This window comes from Eleutherodactylus coqui, chromosome 1 (assembly GCF_035609145.1).
Source record: "Eleutherodactylus coqui strain aEleCoq1 chromosome 1, aEleCoq1.hap1, whole genome shotgun sequence".
Classification (NCBI taxonomy): Eukaryota; Metazoa; Chordata; class Amphibia; order Anura; family Eleutherodactylidae; genus Eleutherodactylus; species Eleutherodactylus coqui.
Window position 1 is genome coordinate 40,704,492 of NC_089837.1, and position 12,084 is coordinate 40,716,575.

Sequence of the window (12,084 nt, forward strand, 5' to 3'; positions counted from 1 at the left end):
GAAACACATTACAGTCAGTGGTCATCAGAAGGTTCCCCTTTTTATTACATGCACCCTGGCCTTCTAGACATTAGGAACCAGGATACATGATGCTCCCAACATGGCATCAATCAGCTGCGACATGTGTAATATGGTTTGGACATCGCTTGCTCTATCAGGGTGCATCAGAAGAGATCTAGGGGCGCAGGATGAGAACATTGTTCTTCATCTTTACAAGTCACTGGTCAGACCACACATGGAATATTGTGGACAGTTTTGGGCACCGGTACTCAAGAAGGACATATCAGAGTTTGAGCGGGTACAAAGGGGGCAACTAAAGTAATAAATGTAATGGGCGGACTATAATACCCAGACAGGCCATCAAAATTGGGATTATTTAGTTTAGAAAACAAGACGGCTGAGGGGCGACCTAATAACTATGTATAAATATATCAGGGCACAATAGAGATTTCTCCGATCCTCTATTTATACCCAGGGCTGTGACTTTGACAAGAGGTCGCCCTCCACATCTAGAAGAAAGAAGGTTTGTACACTGACATAGAAGGGGGTTCTTTACTTTAAGAGCAGTGAGACTATGGAACTCTCAGCATCAGGACATGTTGATGGGGAACTCAATAAAGGAGTACAAGAGGGGCCTTGATGCCTTTTTTTTGAGCGATAGAATATTACATATGCAAATAAGGAAGATGGACCAATACCTCTGCAGCGCCACCTATTGGATGTCAGCATTCCGTCAAATAAATGTCAGACATCCAATAGGTGGCGCTGCAGAGGTATTGTTCCATCTTTCTTATTTGCATATATTACCCAGTAGCATGCATGGCCTTATAAGTCTCCTCACTCACCTCCTAGGGATCTCCACACACCCTCTCGGTGCTCTCGTGACCCACAACAATATATGTTATATCACTGATTAATTCAGAATTATTCTATTGACAGATTGAGTCAGGAAGGAATTTATTCAGTTAAACGGGGTTTTTGGAATTCCTCTGGATAAACATTGTGGTGGAATGGGCTGAACTGGATGGACATATGTGTTTTTTCAGCCTTTGGGCACCTACCCGCAAGTGATATTTTTTCTTGTGATGCGAGAACGATTGCCTTGCAGCGCTAAGAAAAATCTGCAATATCGCTTATTGTCTTAAACGGGGCGGCGGTGTTCACCAGCTGTGGCAGAAGCCCACAATGTACTCCCTATGTTTACAATGGGGCTGGTGCTGCTGAAAACAATGAGCGATATCGCAGATTTTTCTTAGCGCTGTGAGGCTTGAGTGAAAAAAAAATCCCAAATTACTATGAAACAATTGAAAATCATTGGTTTCATAATCCTGCGTTTTCACTCGCTCTGGTATCAAACGAAAACATATTGTAGTGGGTAGGAGCCCTAACATTAAGTTACTAGCACTTCATTCGCTTTCAATGTGGAGGCACCCGATAAATATTTCCATCAGCCCCAACGAATTGAATGGAGGACTGACGGTACATGCCCGGTCAGCGCTTCCTTCATGCTGACATCACTGCGGAGGGAGAAGCGATCCCCACAGTGACAGGCAGAACGGACATGAGAGTTCCATTCTGGAGATCAGCGGGTGTCTCAGCAATGAGATCCCTACCGATCAGCAGGTTATCAGCCATCCTATGGATAAGGGATAACTTGCAATCTTGGTACAATCCATTTACGGAATCAAATCTGTGTATTTTACGGGAGTTGGAGAGGCTTGTTATGGGAATGGATGAGAAATAAGAGGCAGAGCGCCCCTCAGGGGCATGAGTGATATGATGGGAGATGCACTCAGGGATGCATGCTGGTCTGAGCTTCTCTCGCACATATAGGCCAGTGAATGGGATCGGTGCGCCGGCCTCGCTGCGCTGAATAACCAATGGTGGTTATAATTAGGAGGATGTAGTGGAGAAAACAAACAGCCCCCAGCGGGACCTTATTGGTTAGAAATAGCGCCTTACAGTCGGGGGTGATAATAAGACTTTCTTTATTGATACCAGCAAGGTAATGTATTCTGATGTAACATGTCTCTGCAGATAATAGTACATCTACTGCTGACATCACAATATAGAAGGCTACAAAAAGAAGAGGCATGATGGGAAAAGAAAAAACATACAAAGAATATGTAACGTAATCCTAAGGACCTAAAAGGCTGTATAACACCTGCTGTTTTTGTTCTCTGCCATTGTCCCTACTACCCGCTGGTTCAGGGTCCTGTTTTCAGTCACCCCATATGGCTGCCACGATTTTCTAGCGACCTTCTGCACACTGTGCTTTGGTCCCTGATTGGCCAGCACTGATCACATGAGCATTGCTGGCCAGTCAGACAGCAGGTATAATACATTGGTAGTCTAGCCTCACCAATCCAGTGTGGCAGATTAGATAGTCTGAAGATTGGGGGACATTTATAGAGGTTTTACACAAGTTTTCTGGAGTAGAAAAGTCGCAAAAGCATGTGCAAGGGGCGCTTGCTGATAAATTAGGAAACTATTCAGCCCTTTCTGTCAGCCCCGCCACTTTTGGAAAATAGGGTGGGGCTTGTTGGGAAGTGCTGAGGCTCCAAACCCACAAATTTGTGTAATTTATGCCAAAAACTGGCATAAATTTTGCCACGAGTGTATGCCTGGATGAGACCAGTCATACATTGCTGTGAATGAGCACGCAGCTGCACTTAATACATTAAGGCGTGCGCTTCTGCATGTATTAAGTACACCATCCACTCGGGGAAAGCCTGGTGTCACTGCCCCCACTGCTAGTGTGATGGTGTATGGTGTGGAGGGCCATCACACACGACAGTCAGTCACCCCTAGTGGTATGAGGGACAATGACAGCTCAGCGATATGTTCAGGACATCCTGCAGACACGTGTTCCTCTCATGGTGGCTCCCAAGAGGTATTTTCTATCAGGATGATCCTCGGCCGCTCACACAAGGGGGTCACAGCAATGTCTACACAACATTGTCACATTGCCTCGAGTGTATGCCTGGATGAAACTAGGCATACATTGCTGTGAGTAAGCATGGAGCTGCACTTAATACATTAAGTTGTGCGCTTCTGCATGTATTAAGTACACCGTCCACCGGGGAAAGCCTGGTGTCACTGTACCCCCATGTGGGTGTGGTCAGGGGGGGGCCATCACATACAATAGTCGGTCACCCTAGTGGTGGTACGAGGGACAATGACAGCTCAGCGATATGTTCAGGACATCCTGCAGACACATGTGTTCCTCTCATGGCGGCTTCCAAGAGGTATTTTCTATCAGGATGATCCTCGGCCGCTCACACAAGGGGGTCACAGCAATGTCTGCACAACATTGTCACACTTCTGTGTTAATCACAAACCAGAATCGTTCATTTCTAGGGATGAGCGAGTATACTTGCTAAGGCACTACTCGCTCGAGTAATGTGCCTTAGCCGAGTATCTCCCCGCTCGTCCCGAAAGATTCGGGTGCCGGGGCGGGGAGCTGTCGGGAAGAGCAGGGAGGAACGGAGGGGAGATCTCTCTCTCTCTCCCGCCCACTCTCCCCCGCTCCCCGCCGCAACTCACCTGTTAACTGCGGCGGCCCCCGAATCTTTAGGGACGAGCAGGGAGATACTTGGCTAAGGCACATTACTCGAGCGAGTAGTGCCTTAGCGAGTATACTCGCTCATCCCTATTCATTTCTCATTCAGGTTCAGCCGGCAAAAAAATTATCACCGACTCATTAACTCTTCATGCAGTTTAAACACGGATCACTCAGTGTGTCACATAGGAATCGCGTGTCACATAGGAAGGTGAAACCCTGAACTATAAGAGAACAAGAACTGAGAATGAGAATCCTGCAGTCTAAACAGGCTGCATGAGAGCGAACAATCGGGTAATGACATCATCAGCTCATTCACACGGGACAAACGAGAATTGTGCATTTTTCACTTTGTCTAAAAGGCGCTTTATACCCACAATACATCATGGATCCAGATTACAGTTGACTGCAGGGTAAGTATCATTTTGAGAATTTCAAAAATTCAGGCTAATTCTATACAAAAAAAAAACAAAACAGCTCTTACTGGCTACTCGATGTCTGTGAATGACCTCATGCATTCAATTGTTTTTTTCTTTTTAAACCATATCAAATAGGAATATTAACTTTTCTCTATGAAATCTCTCATACGAATTTTCAGAATTTGATTCCTTTAAAACAAATTCATTTAAAGAAATTCAAAACGGCTCCTCCACTTTGTGACATCTATGATGAGCCCCATGTTTGGCATTATAAGTAAACCTTTCTTGTGCTTTGAGCATTAAAATGACTTCTCTCTTATGTGAAGTCTCTGATGTGAAGCAAGTTTTGTTTTCTGTATAAAACATTTACCACATTGTGAACATGAAAATGGCTTCTCCCCTGTGTGAATTCTCTGATGTCTAACAAGATCTGATTTATGTGTAAAACATTTCCCACATTCTGAGCATGAATATGGCTTCTCCCCTGTGTGAATTCTCTGATGTGAAAGAAGATGTGCTTTAAGTTGAAAACATTTCCCACATACTGAACATGAAAATGGCCTCTCCCCTGTGTGAGTTCTCTGATGTCTAACAAGATTTATTTTATTTGTAAAACCCTTCCCACATTCTGGACATGAAAAGGGTTTCTCTCCTGTGTGAACTATCTTATGTCCAACAAGAGTTATTTTATTTGTAAAACCCTTCCCACATTCTGAACATGAAAAGGGCTTCTCTCCTGTGTGAATTCTCTGATGTCTAACAAGAGACATTTTCAGCATAAAACATTTCCCACATTCTAAACATGAATATGGCTTCTCTCCTGTGTGAGTTCTTTGATGTCTAACAAGATCTGATTTATGGGCATAACATTTCCCACATTCTGAACATAAAAAGGGCTTCTTTCCTGTGTGAGTTCTCTCATGTCTAAGAAGATGCCTTTTATTTCTAAAACCCTTCCCACATTCTGAGCATGAAAATGGCTTCTCTCCTCTGTGAATTTTTTCATGTCTAACAAATTTAGATTTTTTTGGAAAACATTTCCCACATTCTGAACATGAATATGGATTCCCTCCTGTGTGAGTTCTCTGATGTCTAACAAGGCTTGATTTATGGGTAAAAAATTTCCCACATTCAGAACATGCAAATAAGTCCCCTCTGTGAATTCTATGATGTCTAACAAGAGAGGGTTTCAGCTTAAAACATTTCCCACATTCTGAACATGAAAAGGACTTCTCTCTTGTGTGAATTATTTCATGTCTAACAAGCTTTGATTTTTTTGGAAAACATTTCCCACACTGTGAACATGAATATGGCATCTCATCTGTGCAAGTTCTTTTGTGTGTAAATAGACCTGAGCTTTTCACAAACCGTTTACCACATTGCAGACTGTTACCCCCAGTGTGACCTGTACTTGTAGTAAAATGATGAGCTCGATCAGGAGAAGGTTCCTCGTGATTAGGGTGATTATATGACAGATCTGTACTATTACATACTGGCTGAACATTAAGGGTAATGAGGTTTTCTCCTGGAGAGTGCTGTACAATATCTTCATCTTCTGCTTTACAATTTAGCGATGACATGAAGTTTCCATCAAAGTCCTCAATGGGATTTTCTGTTAGGATTAAATTTGGATTTAGTGATTTTTTTCTTAACTGCAAAAATTAGCCAACTATATAAAATGCTTACATGGCTGGAAAAACACCTGCAGTTTTTGATACAGTATTTCAAGTCAAAGCCAGAATTAGACCCAGGAAGAAGATGATATAAATGGAGGATTTATGTGTTTCCTATTCCCTTTGCACTTTTTTGGTTACCCTGTCTTCAAGAAAAAAATTTAACAAAAAGCGATCAAAGAGTCGTATGTTTTCAAAATGCTACCAACGGAAACAGGACATACTGCACAAAATGAGCCCTTGCACAACTATGTCGACAAAAAAGCGCAGAAAATGGAGACAGAAAATAGTTTAAAAAAATAAAATACCTTTAAAATGGCACTAAACACGCGGGGAGGGGACATAACATTTTCTTGCGTACCGCGTGGTGCTCGAGTAAGTATGTTAGTGCTCGAACGAGCATGCTCGCTCATTTCTAGTATTGACCCATAGAATAAAGTTGTCTTGTCATTTTTGTTGCAGTTTCTGCGCCGTAGAAACAGGATGGCGGTATGTCATTTTTTTTCCATTTCTCTCCACTTTTGTTTTTAAAGTTTTTCAGTACATTTTATGGTACATCAAATAGTACCATTGAAAAATACAACTTGTCCCGCAAAAAACAAGTTCTCATACAACGACGTTGATGTATAAGTAAAGGAGTTACGATTTTTTTTAAAAGGGAAAAAGGGAGGAAAAAACAAAAATGGAAAAAAGAGCTCTGTCACTAAGGGGTTAAACGGAGCCAATATAATTTTTTGGTTCATTTCACTTCCCCACACCAGAAAAATGCAGAAAGCAATGGTCTGCCGGCACCCCGTAATTGTTTTTCAGGGAAGAGCTTTAAATATAAGCAAACATTTAAAACAAACATTTTAGTGTAAAAAAAAAAAAAAAAAAAACAACAAAAAAAAATACCTGTCCGCCGCGGCCATGTCCCCGCGGGGATGAAGAACACATCTGCCACATGCGTCAGCTGTTTCCTTCATCCCCGCAAGGAAAAAATTCTCTGCTGCACCTGGCACATCTGTGACAGATGCAGCAAAGGAATTCTTCATTTCCAGCATTTCCTACCACAGCTGTCACAGATGGCCGCAGCGGTGGAGGATCCTGCTGTGGGTATCCTGTAACTGTTTTTCAGGAAAGAGCTTTAAATATAAGCCCTTCCCTGAAAAACAAGGAAAAGTGGTGTAAAAATAAATAAATAAATTTAAAAAATCATACTTGCCTTCCTTCAGCTGCCGGGGCTCAGCCACGTCCTCTCAGTGCTGTCCCCGACTCTCCAATGCAGTTCTTTCAGCAGCGGGGATTTAAAATCTCCGCCTACTGAAAGAGCTGCTTCTGATTGGCTGAGGCTGTTGCGGGGATAAAGAAAACATCTGCCGCATGTGACAGATGTGTTCTTCATCCCCGCGGGGACACGGCAGCAGTGGACAGGTAAGTTTTTGTTTTTTTTTCTTTACAATAAAATCCTTATTTTTCATGGAAGAGCTTACATTTAAAGTTGTTCCCTGAAATACAATTCACGGACCTTCATACACGCGTGTTTTTGCGCGTACAGGGGTGCGCACCTATGTACGCAGATGTTTGTGTGCAGCCACCCTAACTGACACAATACATTTTTTCTGCGGGTCGGTGATAACGATATCAAATTTTTCTTTTTTTTAGGTTTTTCCACTTTTCCGCAATAATTTTGGTAAATTTCTTTTTTTTTTTTTAATCGCTGCATTCAAAGTCCTATACCTTTTTCCTTTTTCCATAGACAGCGCTCTGTGAGGGCCTATTTTTTGCGAGACGAGCTGTAGATTTTATTGGTACCATTTTGTGGTGCATATGGCTTTTTTGATCTCTTTTATTGCTTTTTTTGGGAGGCAAAATGCTAATTTTTAGCATCTTGCCTCAGTTTTTATGTTTTTTTTCCACGCTTTTTGCCATGCAGGATAAAAAGCAGGTTCAACTTATTGTACGCGTCCTTATGGATACAGCGATACCGAATATGTGGGATTTAATTTTTTTAATGCTAATATGAAAAAAAAAAAAAAGGTTGTTTTTTTTTACAATTTTCTTTTTTGTACATTATTTTTATCTTTTTTTACACTATTCGTGCCTCTGTAGGAGACTTGCACCAAAGCACCTATAATCGCTATTTGGCTTGTATTAGTGATAACAAGTACTGGCAATGCAAGACGCCTCTACCTGGCATCCTGTTGCCATGGCAAACAGTCGGGATCTCCGTAATTATAACGTTGGAGTCCGATGGCGTTATAGATGACCTGATGTGAAACCTTCACATGCCGCGATCTATATAGATCGCTGCAGGGGAGGGGTTAGTAGCGGGGGCGGGGGGGGGGGGGGTGGCTCGCTGCTCCCATGCATCCCCACTGTTGCAGAGGGAGCCCAGCTATCAGTGACAGACTGCTTCCGCAGGATCTCTTCAGAGCTCATGCCATCCACAGGGCATAAGTGTATAGCCAGTTGCGCCAAGTACCTCCCTGCCAGGATGTACAGTTACGCCCTGTGGCACGAAGGGGTTAAATAGGTGAGATCCTAGATTAAATGTCATACTACTCACATGGAAATGCACTGCAGAAGATGGTATCAAGGCTTCAAGACAACCAACGGTGCCTGCCTGTGCCACAGTGTCGGGGAACAGGACTTTTAAAAAAATAAATATACATAGTGTTATATATACTGTAAATCTCATCTTACCCTGTGATATCGGAGGCTGGTGGTTCTCCATCACGACGCCCTCATACAGATCCTTGTGTTCTTCTAAATATTCCCACTCCTTCATGGAGAAATAGACAGCGACATCCTGACACCTTATAGGAACCTGACACACACAATGATACCGTCATTACCCAGACTCCTCTAGTGCTGTTACTGTATAATTTCCCAGCATTCCCAGCAGGGTCACCTCTCCAGTCAGCAGCTCAGTGATCTTGTTGGTGAGTTCTAGGATCTTCTGCTCATGTATCGGTAAGTGAGGAGGAGCCTCTGTGATGGGGCTCTGGCTCCTGCTCCATCCTCCTGACTCATGGAGATGGTTGTTGGAAGTCGTACCGTGACCCGATGTCTTCTTCACTATTGTGTAATCCTGTGTATGGAGAGAGACATGTAGAGAACTGAACCCAGTATTCCTCTCTCAGTAGAAAGCAGGACATTGTGATCCAAAGATGGACTACGAAAATTGTGGAAAATATCTTAAAAATGATCAGGAAAGACATTAAGATCTTAAGGCTCTTTTCTTCAGAGCCTCCAGCACCAACTGCAGGACTTTTCCATCTGGTAAAAATGCCAGACTGGTGCATCAAACAAATACATAAGTACTGCCCCTTTCGGTGTTAGTCTTGGGGTTTTTAGGGTTTCAACAGGATTAGCCCGCATTGAGTGGGGTCGCTCTTGTCAGGGCGATCGCTCTACAGATAGGCAGGGAGGTCACAGGGCCTTTTATAGTAACAATGTGCTATCAGAACATCGCCTCTAATTTAGACCTTTGATCCCTGAAAAATCATCTATTTATTCGGTACCGCGAACATCAGAGTTAGAATCAACAAACTGTGATTACTGCAGTAATACCTCCTGTATAACCCCTGACCCCAAGGCAAAACAATATTCTTTATTATTCTGGGTGTGTATACTGAGGTTAATGTTATTACATATTTCTAATAAAGCAGTATATTGGTAAAGCGGTATCCTTCTGCAGTGATCAGCACCTTGTTGTTGGTCCCGTCATTATATAGCATTATTACAGTGAGATTTGTTCCCCAAAGAGAGAAGGTAAAGGAGAGAACATGATGGAAACCTTCATATATTGTATGTTACAGGAGGGAAGACACTAAACCCATGAACAAGGGGCACAATCTGACATTAATGGGAGTGAAGATCAAAAGCAATGTCAGAAAATATCATTTTACTGAAAGAGTAGTAGATGCTTTGAGCAAACTTCCAGTGTATGTGGTTGGAAAATCAAAAGTTAGTGAATTTAAAGGGGCATCCAGTGAAAACACATTTTATTTCTCTGCCCCCTCACCCGCTCTTTTCTCTTACTCTGGGCATCTGAGATGTACATTGCAGTCACTTCCATGCAGTGTAGCCTTTTGTCTGATACTTATCAGACACCATCTTTATTTTTAGATTTCTCTTCCTCTATGCTGTTATCAGTCACATGATGCATCAGTAAAGCATCACATGACCAGCTACAGCCAGTACAAGCTCTGTCTGCTGAGATAATCATAACCCCTTATATTCACCTAAACTACAGACTACATGTAAACAGTCAGAAGCGTGAGCTGCCACTTTATTATATCTCAAATAGGAGCCTCTAAGGCCTCATGTCCACGGGCCGCACTGTTTCCTTGTGCAGGATCCCGCAGCGGATTCTACCCGGCTCATAGGGAGACAAGTAATTCCCAGATGGTCACAATGAGATTACAAGACCCAAATGAAGAGGGCAATGTTCGGAAAGGAATAATTAAAGCAGGTTATACAAGTTACATAAGGAGTGAAAACAAATATCACCAAAGTGGCCTTTTAGGCCTCTTTCACACGGGGAGATAAAGATGAAATAGGTCAGCACTTCACAATAGAAACCTATGGTGCACATTTAAACCACGGTTGCAACAAAGAATAAAAGTAGAGATGAGCGAGCATTCTCGTCCAAGCTTGATGCTCGATCAAGTAGTAGCATACTCGATGATGTTCGAGCGAGCACTACGCGGTGGTCGCGAAAAATTTAAGTCCCCTCTCCGCATGTTTAGCGCCATTTTTTAGCCACTAAACATGCAGGGAAGGCTTTACCACTTCCAGCTGTGACGTGCCAACCCTGTGCACATCTACAGCAGTGAGTGGCTGGCCGGATCAGGTGACCGCTGAGTACTTAAACTGTTGCCGCCCGCGGCTCGCCTCAGACGCATGCTGGCAGAGTTTAGGGATAGAGCTGCTGCTATAAGGAAAGTGTTAGTGTAGGGATTAGGTTGCGGTTAGGCAGGGATCCTGACTACGAGAACCCAACAGTCCTTCTTAGGGCTACTCCTTTCATTGTGTGCATCAGCATTTTGGCTGGCTGGGACCAGTAGTGAGCCCATTTTTTTTCCCCCAAGCATCCCGGCTGTATACCCGTGTGTTGGTGCTGTATTAACGCGTACTGTAGCTACCAGTCTCTGTGGGCGGTGAACTAGCCCTAGGTCTCAGCGCTATACACTGGTTAAATTTTTTCTGGCCCTGCTCAGAGCCTCTCAAATCTACCAGTCTCTGTGGGCGGTGAACTAGCCCTAGGTATCAGCGTTATACACTGGTTTAATTTTTTCTGGCCCTGCTCTATCCTTTATTCTACATCCTACATGATGAAGACTAAGGGTAAGGGTCGAGGCCGTGGACGTGGGCGTCCGAATGAGGGTGTGGGCAGAGGCTGAGGCCCTGGGCAGCGTGAAACAGTGCCTCCGCCTGAGTTATTAGTAGAGCGCCGCATATCTCCGCTTGCCAGCTTCATCTCACATTTTGCAGGTCCGCGTGGTAAACCTTTATTACAAGCACAACAGTGCAATCAGGTGCTGATGTGGATAGCGGATAACGCGTCCAGTAATTTATCCAATACCCAGTCTTTCACGCAGTCCACTCATGCCGGCCAAGCGACTGCACCTCTGAATCCTCAGGCTGCTCCTCCTTCCTCCCAGCCTGGTCACTCCAGGAAAAGGAGAGATTCTGAACAGGCATACTCCCAGGAACTGTTCTCGGGTCCCTGCCCTGAGTCGGAAAAAAATGGTTCATCAGCCACCTGAGGAGTTTGTTCGAACTTTCACAGAGTCAGGGTGATGAGGCTGGGGACTTTCAAGAACGGTCTCAAAAGCTTTTTGTGGATGAGGATGATGAGACACAGTTGTCTGTCAGTGAGATTGTTAGGACAGTAAGTCCGAGAGAGGAGCGCACAGAGGATTCAGAGGAAGAGCTGCTGGACGATGAGGTGACTGACCCCACCTGGCTTGCTAAGCCCTACTGAAGACAGGGCTTCAGAGGGGGAGGCAAGTGCAGCAGTCGAATAGGTTGGAAAAGGCAGTGGGGTGGCCAGGGGAAGAAGCAGGGCCTGAGCAAATAATCCACCAACTGTTCCCCAAAGCACCCCCTCGCGGTAAGCCTCCGTGCAGAGGGCTAGGTGTTCGAAGGTTTGGAGGTTTTTTAGTGAGCGCGGATGACCAACGAACAGTGGTGTGCAACTTGTGCCGCACCAAGATCACCCGGGGAGCTACCACTACCAGCCTCACCACCACCAGCATGTGCAGGCATATGATGGTTAAGCACCCCATGAGGTGGAACGAAGGCCATTCACCGTCTACGGGTCACACCACTGCCTCTTCCACTGTGTCACAACCTGGCACAAATGCAATCCCCTCCCAGGATGCAGGCATGAGCGCCTCCCGGCCTTCACCCACACCCTCACCTCCACAGTCCTCCACTG

At 44.2% G+C, this 12,084-nt stretch overlaps 1 protein-coding gene across 1 annotated transcript in view; it reads right to left on the minus strand.

The window, feature by feature from the left end:
• LOC136608723 (zinc finger protein 585A-like) overlaps positions 1-8,723 on the minus strand; it is a 29,741-nt gene extending 21,018 nt beyond the window's left edge. The window contains exons 1-2 of the mRNA XM_066589126.1: positions 8,340-8,723; positions 4,291-5,593 (exon numbers count right to left, since the gene is read on the minus strand). Coding sequence (XP_066445223.1) covers positions 4,291-5,593; positions 8,340-8,424 — 1,388 coding nt within the window. The 5' untranslated portion in view covers positions 8,425-8,723. The remainder of the gene's footprint in view (positions 1-4,290; positions 5,594-8,339) is intronic.
• Between the last annotated feature and the right edge of the window lie 3,361 nt (positions 8,724-12,084).